Source organism: Arabidopsis lyrata (genome assembly GCF_000004255.2).
Source record: "Arabidopsis lyrata subsp. lyrata unplaced genomic scaffold ARALYscaffold_6, whole genome shotgun sequence".
NCBI classification, from domain to species: Eukaryota; Viridiplantae; Streptophyta; class Magnoliopsida; order Brassicales; family Brassicaceae; genus Arabidopsis; species Arabidopsis lyrata.
In genome coordinates this window covers 5,962,458-5,975,472 of record NW_003302550.1, presented here as the reverse complement: position 1 = coordinate 5,975,472, position 13,015 = coordinate 5,962,458, and the positions used below count along the sequence as shown (strand labels likewise).

At 31.3% G+C, this 13,015-nt stretch overlaps 3 protein-coding genes across 6 annotated transcripts; 1 reads left to right on the top strand and 2 right to left on the bottom strand.

The window, feature by feature from the left end:
- The first annotated feature begins 2,437 nt into the window (after window positions 1-2,437).
- Window positions 2,438-4,037, top strand: LOC9307699 (transcription factor WER). Of its 2 annotated transcripts, none has more exons than XM_002873642.2 (3): window positions 2,438-2,713; window positions 3,089-3,218; window positions 3,449-4,037. In XM_002873642.2, exons 1-3 carry the CDS (start codon window positions 2,569-2,571, stop codon window positions 3,783-3,785), a joined length of 612 nt encoding a protein of 203 aa, XP_002873688.1. In that variant the 5' UTR covers window positions 2,438-2,568; the 3' UTR covers window positions 3,786-4,037. The 2 variants fall into 2 exon arrangements, with proteins under 2 accessions (XP_002873688.1, XP_020877105.1); XM_021021446.1 differs by having other exon boundaries at window positions 2,663-2,713; window positions 3,097-3,218.
- An 812-nt stretch (window positions 4,038-4,849) lies between these two features.
- LOC9307698 (beta carbonic anhydrase 2, chloroplastic) lies at window positions 4,850-9,337 on the bottom strand. Of its 3 annotated transcripts, none has more exons than XM_021021443.1 (9): window positions 9,224-9,337; window positions 7,928-7,989; window positions 7,564-7,713; window positions 7,366-7,414; window positions 7,125-7,241; window positions 6,929-6,982; window positions 5,719-5,804; window positions 5,418-5,523; window positions 4,850-5,232 (listed from the first exon to the last, which is right to left on the bottom strand). In XM_021021443.1, exons 2-9 carry the CDS (start codon window positions 7,978-7,980, stop codon window positions 5,068-5,070), a joined length of 780 nt encoding a protein of 259 aa, XP_020877102.1. In that variant the 5' UTR covers window positions 7,981-7,989; window positions 9,224-9,337; the 3' UTR covers window positions 4,850-5,067. The 3 variants fall into 3 exon arrangements, with proteins under 3 accessions (XP_020877102.1, XP_020877103.1, XP_020877104.1); XM_021021444.1 differs by having other exon boundaries at window positions 7,928-7,984; window positions 9,224-9,311; XM_021021445.1 differs by lacking the exon at window positions 9,224-9,337 and having other exon boundaries at window positions 5,135-5,232; window positions 5,414-5,523; window positions 7,928-7,987.
- A 2,000-nt stretch (window positions 9,338-11,337) lies between these two features.
- On the bottom strand, window positions 11,338-12,504 carry LOC9309756. Its single transcript, XM_021021442.1, has one exon. It carries the CDS (start codon window positions 12,266-12,268, stop codon window positions 11,474-11,476), a length of 795 nt encoding a protein of 264 aa, XP_020877101.1. The 5' UTR covers window positions 12,269-12,504; the 3' UTR covers window positions 11,338-11,473.
- Window positions 12,505-13,015: the final 511 nt, after the last annotated feature.

The following is a 13,015-nucleotide window of genomic DNA, read 5'->3' as shown; positions in this document are numbered from 1 at the left end:
TATATGTAATTTGATCACATTTATATAATAATTTTATGAATTTACTTAGAAAAAGTTTAACTTTATTAAATGTTTTAAATATGTATAATATTAAAACTTTTATGAAGTTTCAAATATTATAAATATTTGAATTTTTAGAAGAATTTATAAAAAGTTTAAATATTATAAATATTTATAAAAGATATTAATACAGGAAACGACCAAAAAAAAAGATATTAATACAGGACAGTATACTACGGGTGAAATCCTAAATATAACAATCAAAATACAATTATGAAGTTTGGGTCGATATTAAAACTTTTATGAAGTTTCAACTATTATAAATATTTGAACTTTATACGAATTTATAAGAAGTTTAAATATTATAAATATTTATAAAAAATATTAATACGAGACGGTATACTACGGGTGAAATCCTAAATATAACAATCAAAATATAATTATGAAGTTTGGGTTGATATTAAACTTTTATGAAGTTTCAACTATTATAAATATTTGAACTTTATAATAAAATGACAAAATGATGTTTAATTTCACGGGACAGAGTTATATGGTGAGACGGGTTTTGGTCGATATTAATATGAGATGATATACTACGGGTAAAATCCTAGAATTAACAATCTAAATACAATTATACAATCTTAAACACTAAACAAAAAAAGACAAACAATATTAATAAAATAAATACAATTTAAAATTTCTAATTATTAGTTATAAAATATTGTTCCAAGGTGTACTATACAGTAGCATATATTTATAGATCATCTTAATAAAAATATTCAATTTTTTTATTTAATAAAAATATAGACCCGCGGTGTACCGCGGGTTAACATCTAGTGTAAAAATACATACTCCTCTTGTATAGTTATTACAATAAAATGTTGCATATAATTACTACCCCTCTTATATATTGCCTCAACTTCCAGCGTTAAGAGTTAAATATGTCTAGAAATTTAAATGTGCCAGCTATATCATTGCCTATATTTTCCTTTCATTAAAAAAAAGATTTCTTTTTTCAAAATAAATTATGTTCAAGTATATGCCCAAATAGATCATTCCAATTTTCTGCATAGTTATTAATTATGCAGAAATCGTCAAAAAAAAAAAGAAAGATTTTGATGCATATTGCTCAAATGTTTTCAATATTTTGCATCTGAGAAAACTCTTAGTTATTAATTATGGATGCAAAATATTACTTATGGATCTTATTATTATTGTTTGTCATATAGCTGATAAGAGTACTGATGTATACAAATATAACTTTTATGAAACAGTTATGATTATATTGATTATATTGTTATCAAAGTATATATTCAACAATAACTATACGTAAATTAAAGATAAGATATATGGTGGGGCACAGAGATCAAGAAATCTTAATGATAAGAGAAGGAGCTTCTATTCTCTCTTACTTTCTTACAATAACACTGTTTTTTTTTTTTCCGTGAAAAAATATAATCCCAAGAGAGTCAAAGTGTCAATTCATCTTCTAATTGAATAAAGTACTCTAACTTCCTAACTCTCATGCCCACTATTTAATTACTTATTGTACAAATTTCTACTATTTAATTAGTAAAACAAATTACAAAATTAACTCTAGGAAATCGTTTAATCCAAGATTCCCGGACGCTGGTCCAAGGGTATCACTGTACAAAATAATTTTTAAAAAAAACTATTAGGCATTTCATTTTTTAATCAATGTATTTTCTGATAAAGGATGTCATATAAATTAAAATTATGCATCTCATAAATAAATAATCTATCTTCAAAACGAACACTTTTTCTAAAATACTATTATTACTCGATAAAAAAAAAAGGTAACAACTCCATTATAATTAATAAGTTAGTCGAAAATCCATCGACCTATGAGAAGCAGGCCAGTTACTATCTCTCACATCTTCCGATTAGGTTGCGGCAGCAAGAAGCTTCAGTCCTCTTTATATTTGCGATGTGTAACTTCTCTTTTGCAATGGTCTCAAACTCTTTGGGTTTCATAAGTTTAACCATAGTGGTGTGCATATCCTCGGTCTAATATCTCTTAACAATTCTTTTTTTATTATAAATACTTATGATTCATTTCAGTTAATCAAGGTTAAAGAAGATATTTAAACACTAGCCTGACACATGAAACTTCGATGCCGAAAGAGCTCTAAGATCAAAGCCGAATCTTTTAAAAACATACACGTGATTTTTGTGTCTCCCAAGACCATCTTAAGCGGTCCATGTTTTCGTTAGAAATCTAGATTAAGTCATTAAACTAATCCGTATCAGTAATTACCAGCTTGCATCTCACAAGTCCATTATTATTTACATATCATCATCACATGCTAGACACAATCAATACCTTATGTCAATATCTAATAAGTCTATAATCATTAATACTTGTATATATTTATACCAGTATATCGTTTAATAAATATTATTTATACCTTTATACATAAATATTCCACTAGGTTCTGAACTTGTAGTACTACTATTAATAACTCCGTCAAATAACTACTCAAAAGAACCTCTTTATCTCTCTCGTTTTATGATCTCTCTCGTCTATCTTCCAAAGAAACAAAAAGAATGAGAAAGAAAGTAAGTAGTAGTGGTGACGAAGGAAACAATGAGTACAAGAAAGGTTTATGGACAGTAGAAGAAGACAAGATCCTCATGGATTATGTCAAAGCTCATGGCAAAGGCCACTGGAATCGTATTGCCAAAAAGACTGGTCTCTTTCCCCTCTCTCTCTCTAATCGTATTGACACTATATATGATTTTTTGTCACGTATGATTTTCTTTTACGAATGGCCTACAGTTAAGGTTCTATATATTATGTTATTTTAGATTTACCTTTTAATCTAAGTTAATAGATTTTTATTATTTTTAAAATTTAGTAAGTCCATATATCGCAAAAGCAACTTGAATCTGGATAATATCTAGTGTTTTTCGGTAGAAACTATTACATTAAGAAGTAAACTTAGTTTATGATCTCGTTAGTACTGTTCAACGGCGAGGATTGATGATCTTATATAGCCTTACCTTTCTTGTTTTTATCTTTATGAATTAAGGTCCTCGGTTAAATAATTGTATCTACGTGCGTTAGGTTTAAAGAGATGTGGAAAGAGTTGTAGATTGAGGTGGATGAATTATCTCAGCCCTAATGTGAAAAGAGGCAATTTCACCGAGCAAGAAGAGGATCTTATCATTAGGCTCCACAAGTTGCTTGGTAATAGGTATAACTTCATTTGCTCAAATTTAGTTTTTATCTACTCAATTAATCTATAGCTATTTCAAGAGAAGAAAAAACAGCTATTTCTATCCATTTTTTACCACGTTAAATAATCATAAATATTCGTGATTGTCTTCACAGACTTGCTTGGTAACACATGTTTTTATTCTCTAATTTCAATACATAATATTTCACATGATAATTATTTCATTGTTTATATGTGTATTTAATTAGGTGGTCTTTAATTGCTAAAAGAGTGCCGGGTCGAACGGATAATCAAGTGAAGAACTATTGGAACACGCATCTTAGTAAGAAACTCGGGATCAAAGATCAGAAAACCAAACAGAGCAATGGTGATATTGTTTATCAAATCAATCTCCCGAATCCTACCGAAACATCAGAAGAAACGAAAATCTCGAATATTGGCGCTAACAATAATATTCTCGGGGATGAAATTCAAGAAGACCATCAAGGAAGTAACTACTTGAGTTCACTTTGGGTTCATGAGGATGAGTTTGAGCTTAGCACACTCACCAACATGATGGATTTTACTGATGGACACTGTTTTTGATGTGTTTCTGCTTTTGTTATTTTAGTATTCGTTTATGCATGTTTTGTTATTTTCAAAGCTGATCAAACACTAATACATCAACAGTCTTAGATTAAAAGTTGTTGATGTGGTAGTGTATGATTGGCTAAGTCTTTTAATTAGGTGTACTTTCTTGGGTTAACTTAAATGTATATGCTTAGCAACTCTATCTCTATGCATCGATAAATGTTTTAATTGTTTCTTCATTTTCTTCCAAAGGAAAATATTTGGATTTTTCTTCTGTGAAGTGTTCATATAAACTTATGAAATATTGGTTAAAGATATAAGCTAAAATTAAAAGAGTCGAACGATAACGGTAGGCTAAAAGGAGTATATTTATTTTATTTGACTTTGAGACGTACGTCCTTTAATCCATAAATTTGAAAAGAAGAAAACCATAAGTGGATACAGAAACTACTACGTACCTTTTTTGTCAACTAAATGTCGATTGCAGTTAAAACGATGCTTATGTGTATGTAAACGAGAAATTAGACACAAACCTTGATTGCCCTGGCGAGTTTACTTGAAACGAAAAAATTAATACTAGTCAGACAATATAATGGGTCAAATTGTCACACGCTTCCCTAAAAAATTCTATAAATTGCTATGACAAAGCTGTCCCCCTTCTTAATAGTTTAATTTATGTTCTTTGTCTTTGGTTTTTAATATGTTCTTTGAAAGCTTGTCCCCCACTCCTTCCTTGATTTTAATTGCACAGACAGTTAGTTATATACAATGCATGCTATTATAACATATGAAATCTATATTCTAAGTGGAAGGTTTTCGATTATCGACATGGGGACATGTTGGTCATGTATAATGGAAATGAAGAGGTTAATATTGATCTTAATGTAGTATGGTAGCCATATCTCTAATCAAGACAAACGGTTTTAACATTATTAATATAGATAGACAAAGCAACATTCAATGAAAATAGCAACTAACATTTTCATTTCTCAATTTTTCGTTTGATAAATATTTATACGATTTTGTTATTTTCTCATGTTCTAAATCAAAGCAACTTAATTAAGCAAAACGATACTATCTGTGAAAATAAACATGATTTTTATTTATTTTATAAGTGGATAATGAAGGAAAAGAAGCTCATGGCAAGTAAATGTCCATTACAAATAGCAAATAAATAAGAGTAAAACATTAAATATATATATATGATGGTGGTGATCATGATGATGACGACGATGATACATGATACTTGTGATGATCACGGTGGTGGTGGTGGCGACGGTGATGGTGATGTGGTAGTTCATATAGAATGAACGGGTGAAATTCCAAACTGGAGTTCCCAAAGCTCAAAGGAGCCATTAACAAAATCATAGTAGCCTCCCTTCAAAGCAAGCGTTCCTTTCACAACTCCTTCTCTCACAAATGGATATGTCAATAGGTTTGCTAGTGATACATTGACTGCCTCCTGTAATATTCATACATTTCATATTAGAAAACATTTCGAATTTTGATAAAGATAATTTAACTATCCAATATATAAATATCCAACATTTCGATATAATATAGTTAAGGTTGATGACTATCTAATATTCTAATGGATTAATAAAGTTTAACTGAAAAATAAATGGAGAATAAGTAAGTAGTAAGTACCCTTTCGCATCGGCCACATTGGTCCTCAAATGCTGAACTTTCACTTTCTGCCAAAACTTTTGACTTTGCTGGTAAACAGATTTTCACCCAATCCTCTATGAAATCACTGCAATTAAAGTAACCATATCATTATAACTACCCATGAACCAATAAGCCGACTCGAACTGGACCATCACTTTTTGTTAAAAGGGGAAAAAAAACTACCCAAAAAAAACACTCTGTTATCATTTTCCCCTAAATAGTAAATCTTGTGAAACAAATTTTTATATTTTAGAAATGTCAAACATAGAAAAATTATTACGTAGAGTTGTTTCCATCAAGAGGAAATGACATAAGCCCCTTGATGCCACCACATGCACTGTGCCCTATCACCACAATGTTTTCCACCTACATTCATAATCATAAATTTCAATAAACATCAATACATATGTATTGATGGATAATATATTCACATCACATAAATCACAATACATAGCAATAGCACACACTAAACGAGAGGAAAAAAAAAGACACGCACTAAACACTTGTTGACACACACAAAAAAAAAAGACACAGCCCGGCCCAATAAGGCCCATATACTTATCTTCGACCGGGCCCATTATCTATCGCCATAGCCGGCATTTTTGCATTCCCGACTCCATGAATACGACTATTCTTTTACATGTATTTTTCTCATGGTACCATCATCCATTTATAAATAAGATGCATCTTACTTTTGTCAATAAGTCATAAGTAAGATTGATATAAACTAACATAGTAAGATGCATCTTATTTCTTATATGAATCAGACAGTTTTTAGAAGGAAAAAAAAAAAGACAAAACAGTCTAAAGAGAGAAGAATGTATATACAGTAAAACCTCTATAAATTAATAATGTTGGGACCATGATATTTTATTAATTTATAGTGATATTAATTTATATATAAATTAATATTTATTAATTTATAGTGTAAATTAATATTTATTAATTTATAGAAAGTTTTGTTTCAATTGTGAATTTTTTTTAAAAAAATACGAGCTAAAGCAATGTGATCTAAATAAAATTAATGTTTTGAATGTTATAAATTTTATATTTTTAGCCTTAAACACTTAATATTTCAAAAAGAAAATAATTTATTTTGACAATGAATAACAACGACTATAGAATTCACAAATAGTGACATCCATTGTTGTATTTTGAAAATCTATACGACTATTAAAACAAAAATTATGCATATTCAAAATTTAAAAACTTACAAAAACTGTTGGCTATTTTTATGAAAACACTAAAACTATTTTATATATATATATATATGTGTGTAAATTTACATGATTATTAATTTATGATATTATTGGGACTATATTTTCACATAAGAATTTCAAAAAACTTATTATCTTATTATCTTATCGAATTTTGTTAATTTTGACATTGCCCCGACTCGGAACCAGCCAAATTTATTAATTTATCGTGTTTATTAATTTATCGAATATTAATTTATAGAAGTAATACTGTAGCGAGGGAGAGATGTTGACCTTAAGGTGCAAGACAGCATATTCAATGGCGGCTCCAACTCCTGCATATTTGACCTGCAATTATATGAATTAAAAAAAAAAAACAGAAAAGCCACGTCATGACTTCATAAGTTAAAGTCAAACACTTCGTTTGAGTCAGAATGTTCTATAATAAATTATTGATGTAAATTAATTAGTGTATTGTAGTATGTGTTACCTTGTCAAAAGGAGGAACCATATTGGCAATATTACGAACCACGAAGGCATCCCCAGGATGGAAGTTTAGTACATGTGATGGGCACACTCGCGAGTCCGAACAAGCAAACACCATGTACTACACAATTCGTAGTAGTATACCATATAATATGAGTTAAAAAAGAAAAATCTAACATTTTCATATAGTATATAATACAATAATTTTCATCAATTGATTTGTTTGTTTTCTTATTTTATTTTACCTTTGGGCTTTGACCTTTGGCGAGCTCACCGTACAAAGCAGGATTGGTCCTGCAAAGAAATTAAGATAAGTATCAATATATCATTAAGTTTCAAATTGTGACTTGATTTTATATTACTAGATTATATGCTACTCTAACGAAAATTTTAAAGCAAGATATATTATTGATTAGAAGAAGAGTGATAAATTTATTAATTACTCGTATTTCTCCTTCTTGAAGGTGACGAAGCCTTCCTTAATTCGTTTGATGGGATCGAAAGACTTGCTGTCGGACGACGAGACTGTCTGAAGCTCCGCCGTGATCTTTTTCACCTTGGCCGCAGCTACATCCTTCAGCTCATCCTTCTCACTACTCGTATATTGTTACACGACATATTATGATACTATACCAAATATACAATAATAATTCCATTCTTTTCATGATCTTCGTTATGATTTTAAAAATCAAAATTTTTCAGTTACTACTATATATATATATATATATATATATGTAATTACTAATTAGCCTCCCACATTACAAAAGTCTTCTATAGGTTTCCAATAACTGCAAATATTTTACTTACATGAGAAGCTTCTTGAGAGCTTCGATGGCGTCTTCATATGATTCGTTTCCCATCCTTCTTCTCTATGCAAGTCATTGACACAAACAAATTATTCATGATGAAAAATAATTCACTTACCAGAAAAAGCAAGTTTCTCATACCTTACCTTAAAAAGTAATTAACTAGAGAGAGAGAATGAGTGAAAAAAAAATATATAATAGTAATGCTTAAAATTGGATCGGAGTTGTATTTATCTTATAACATTTTTAAATAAAAAGAATAAAGCTTTTATCTTATTACCTACATCTATCTCTGCAAATAATATTTGACTATCTAATTTGAAGTAATATAAGATTTAATTCCAAAATAAACAAAATTTATATTAAAATTGGAAAATTTTGTATTGATGGTCAAATTTATAAAGATTTTCATTAAATCATTTGAGATTTAACTCCATATCTAAACTTTATTTCTAAGTTGTAAAAGGTAAAGAATGCTCAGACAATAGTATGGCCCATTACCTAGTAAGTAATTTAACCACTAGTTATATTGAAAACAGAGAGACCGGATTTGATTGTGTTAACAATACATAGTTATCAAAGATTCAAAGATGAACTACAACACAACTTTACTTTTATAAACACACCCATTCAATAACATACTGTATATGGTAGTATATTTGTAGACTTGTAGTACATATAAATCTAAGTACTACATAATTAGCAATGACCATAATTATGCCTGTCTAACGTTGAATGGTTTAAATCTTGAGAGGTAAGGATGTGATGTGATGGACTGATACTGGGAATGTGGCTTTTTTATAGTAATGATTTTAAATTTTAATGAATGTGTTTGCTTTTAGTTCTTCTTTTTTTTCCCTCGCTATAAAGGTTCTGATTTTGAAAAATATATATAGAATTCCCTCTTTACGTTAAAGATAAAAAAAATCACGGATTGTTTAATTAGTAAGAAAAGGAAAGAAATGGAAACACGAGAATATGTTCCAAGATTATTGGAAGTTAGGAGAAAGTACACTCGCACTAACCTCTCTCTTACGTGATTGACCAAGAAATTAACATGCATGTATATATGAACACTAATATAAATGATCTTTTAGTTTTTACTTGTGATAAAATTTAAAGCGTATTATAGTAGAAATCACATACAAATCCAAATTATAAGCTCCATTCAAATATCCCTACATATTACATTCACATAGTAAAGAAACAAATACTCAAATCCCGTTAACTACACATATATGACAACATGAGATGATAACAGAGAGAAGAGAGAGAGCTAATTGTATAATTTACATACCAAATTTGAAGTGATGACTGAAGCAGGTGCAGCGAACACAAGCTCCGTTTGCGGATAAACGGAACGAGAAGAGGAAGAGGAGAGACAGGCGATGAGATAATGGACGAAGAGAAGGATATTTATAATACAAAGTAGATAAGAGGAATAATAGTAATAATGTAAATATTAGTTATATGAACAATAAATAATTAAATTGTCGTTTGAAAGAAGCGAGATGGGCTTTTGGGGTTTCATGGATAACGAAAGCGAAGGTTGAGGTGAATAGAAAAGTGCCTTTCTTTTCTTGTGGTGGATGACGAAATTCTCTCAAACTTTTTTTTTTCTATCGTTAGTATTTACGTAAAAATACTCAACTTGGCGATTTTGGAAAAAATAAAATTTTAAAGGTGTATAAGTTTTTTTTTTAGCCAAAACAAGATATTCAAATTTTGGAGTTTGCTTAGTAACATTCACTTATTCCTCATACTAACTTCTGAAAGTATAACAAAAAGGATTTGGAAAATGACAGAACTATTATTCAGTTTGTAGACTATTAGTAAGTAATATTTCAGACAATATAAACTAAATATTTCTCTAATTGTTCAACAAAGTACCTCTAGAATCTAGATTATAGTTATTATTATGACTCAAATGGTTTTATATCAACATGTTAAAAGGAAACTATTCGGTCTTATCATTTCTGAGTTCTGAGTTATAATATATCACACTAATGTTTTGTATAGCAGCTAAAGTATCATCAAAATTTGGTTCGAGCGTAGGGAAATTATTGATTGTTGAAATTTTCTCAGATTAAACAAAAAAGGCAAAAAAGAAAACAAGTGGTGGAGATGTAGAAGGGATTGATGGGTGTGGATTATATAGTGGATAAGATCCTATCATCAAAACAAGGCTATACTTATATCTCTCGTTTTCTTCCTAACCTTATCTAAATAAACACCATGACTTTGTGTTTCTATCTATAATCTATTTACCTGTTTTGTGGCTTCTGAAGCAGATGAGAGAGTCGTCTCTGAGTCTGATGAGCCATTTCGAGAAAATGTAGCCCAAAAGGGGACCAAGTTTACAGAGCACAGAACATGTTGAGCTTGTTTACAAAAAATTGAAATGTATATGAGAGCACAACATCTTTGTACAGATTGTTTACAAACATGAACTTATGCTATCAAGCAGAAGTATAGGAAGAGATTGTAATGGCGAAATAAAAAAGAAGAGAACTAAACAATAGTAAAAAAAAAAAAAAACTCAAACAATCTCTACATTTTATGATTATGCGTCCGTATTTTCGCCTCTTGTTGATTAAAATGATTAATCAAAAACATCGATACTTGAGGAGCTTCTTCTTCCTCTAGGGATGGGAGAGAGGAGAAATGGAGAATTTGCAAATTGTACTTTGATTTGCTAGCTACTTATATGTATTATATATGTGGGAGGATGAATTTAGAAATTATGTCGACATGTTCATGCAACATGTCAACATTCTCATATCATTATGTCAACAGTCTTGTCTTTACTTGTTTTGTTGCATGAAAAACGAATATAAAGAGTGAATTTCACCATAATTTAGGAGTAAGTGGGTTTACCTTTGGAAAAGAAGAACGAGGAGATAGTTGCCATATAAATCACTCAATTTTTGATGATATTTGCATCGTGAGACATTGTATATAATCGATTCAGATAGAAAAGGAAGAAAGCCAGCTAACATAAACCATCAGAATTAAAACTCTTACCACAGCCAAGTTACTTAGATTGCAAGGAAAGTGGGGAAAGATCTAAGAAACCATCAGAAAACTGTTACCAAACTGACTTAACACTGAATATTTCCCTGTTAAATAGCCACAATCATTCTTGGTTAACAACATAAACAGGCATCAAAGCTATGGTCTATGTTAGAATCTCCTGTTTAATCTACTAAACCCTAACCAAATACCTAATCAGCACATTGGAAATTGATCTAGACTGAGAATTGAAGAGCTTGTGACAATGAATCACCAGCGAGTTCTTACTCTTCTTGCATCACCGAGATCAGTGATTTCTTCAAGAATGCAACTGGAAAAAACGGTCCCCTTCGTGAACAAATTCTCTATTTCCTAGAAAGTCTTACGCATTCAGTGGAAAAGTCAAAAGCACAATTATATTTGGAATTTAATAGCACCAAAAAGTTTTACATGGTCAAAAAAGAAAATCGATAGGCATAACAAGGACCTATTTGTGAATAACTGAATATACACACTTCAAATAATAAAATATCCGTTAATGACGGAATCTGCTTATCCCGGCGAAAACGCCGATCAAATCTTGCCTGTAAGGTAGGTAAGACTTTCTTCTCTTATCCACTTCAGGCTTATACGACGCCGTTTTATTCCTCTCTTTCACTACCGGCGAGCCGTTTCCACTTGTCGAAACCGAAGATTCCTGGCCGCCGCCGTCGCTGTGGCTTCTCCTCAGAAGATTCTTGAAAATGCACCGTTTGGATGCGCTCGCGGTCGAAACGGATCCGTCGCTATGGCTTCTCCTCAGAAAATCCTTTATACGACACCGTCTCGGTTCGCTTGAAGATTTACTCTTAATCTTCAAGCTATCCCCTCTCGCCGGAGATCTGATCGGACTCCAGAAACAGCTTGGGGAAAGGTTCTCCGAATCGTCAGAATCCGACGATGAATGCGATTGTGACGGAGAAGGTGGAGATGGAGATGGATCAAGACTCCAGCCATCGTAGAAAAGATTCTTCGAGGTGACTCGATCGTCTGCCACGTCGTCGTCGTCGGAAGAGCGCTTAAAAGTCGCCGTAGTCATCGGGAAATGGAAGAAGCTCTCGTCACCTAACGGTAATGTTTCGAACTCGAATTCTTTGTCGTTTTCTCCGTCAACTTTAACGGAAGAATAACTCTCGGACTCACGTACAACTCTAACGGCGGCTTCAACAAGGTCACCGGAGGCGTAGAAACTGAAGCTGGGGCTAAACGACACCGTAGAAGATAAATCTTGCATTGTACTCATGATGTGCTCTTCTGTGATAAAATTCTGTATGATCTTGACTCTGTTCATAAACTTTGGACTTGCTCTGTGTGTTGTATATATATAATCTTTGAATGTGCTTGCGTAAGTGTGTACGTATATAGAGAGAAGTGAATGTAGTTGTTGGTTTACTTGTGCATCAATTCAAGAGGAGGCGGCTTTGACAAGGAAACGTGATCTATTTCTGTCTTTCTTTAAGGATTATTTATCGTTTTAAAAACAATTAATCATCGAATTTTACGGAAATGCCGCGTCAAGGCTGACGACTTACGGGAAAATAATACTAACGGGAAAAATGGATTAAAAATAAAAGAGATATGAAATAAGTTTAGTAGTTTTGTCAAAACTTAGATGGATTTAACACTTAACTTTTGTTTCATCAGATGGTCAACATTTTATGATTAACACTTAATTCAAGTTATATATGTTATTCCTACAATATTTAATAGTGATGATTGGATCCAGAAAAGATATATTGTTAATAAGACACTACTGTTGTGAACTATCTGTTTCATTAATGGAATAGGGGATATATATACAAGGATAATAGAGGATAAGCTAAAACCCTAATGGGCCATGGGCCGGTTATGGAGTCCATCAATATAGTTTATAACACTCCCCCTTGGAAGATATAACCGTGCCTGATACTAAACCGGGATCTCTATAATGCGCTGGGGAATGTTGCCTCATTAAAACCTTACCAGGAAAACCCAGTGGGAAAAAACCATGGTGAAGGAAAAAGAGTACAACACGCATTACTCCCCCTGATTTGAGCAT

Coding starts and splice junctions, on each gene's coding strand:
- LOC9307699 (XM_002873642.2), top strand. CDS start 2,569: ATGAGAAAGAAAGTAAGTAGTAGTGGTGACGAAGGAAACAATGAGTAC. Junction 2,714..3,088: donor TCGTATTGCCAAAAAGACTG/GTCTCTTTCCCC, acceptor TACGTGCGTTAG/GTTTAAAGAGATGTGGAAAG. Junction 3,219..3,448: donor CACAAGTTGCTTGGTAATAG/GTATAACTTCAT, acceptor GTATTTAATTAG/GTGGTCTTTAATTGCTAAAA.
- LOC9307698 (XM_021021443.1), bottom strand. CDS start 7,980: ATGGGAAACGAATCATATGAAGACGCCATCGAAGCTCTCAAGAAGCTT. Junction 7,242..7,365: donor CCAAAGGTCAAAGCCCAAAG/GTAAAATAAAAT, acceptor CGAATTGTGTAG/TACATGGTGTTTGCTTGTTC. Junction 5,233..5,417: donor AATGTGGCCGATGCGAAAGG/GTACTTACTACT, acceptor TGAATATTACAG/GAGGCAGTCAATGTATCACT.
- LOC9309756 (XM_021021442.1), bottom strand. CDS start 12,268: ATGAACAGAGTCAAGATCATACAGAATTTTATCACAGAAGAGCACATC.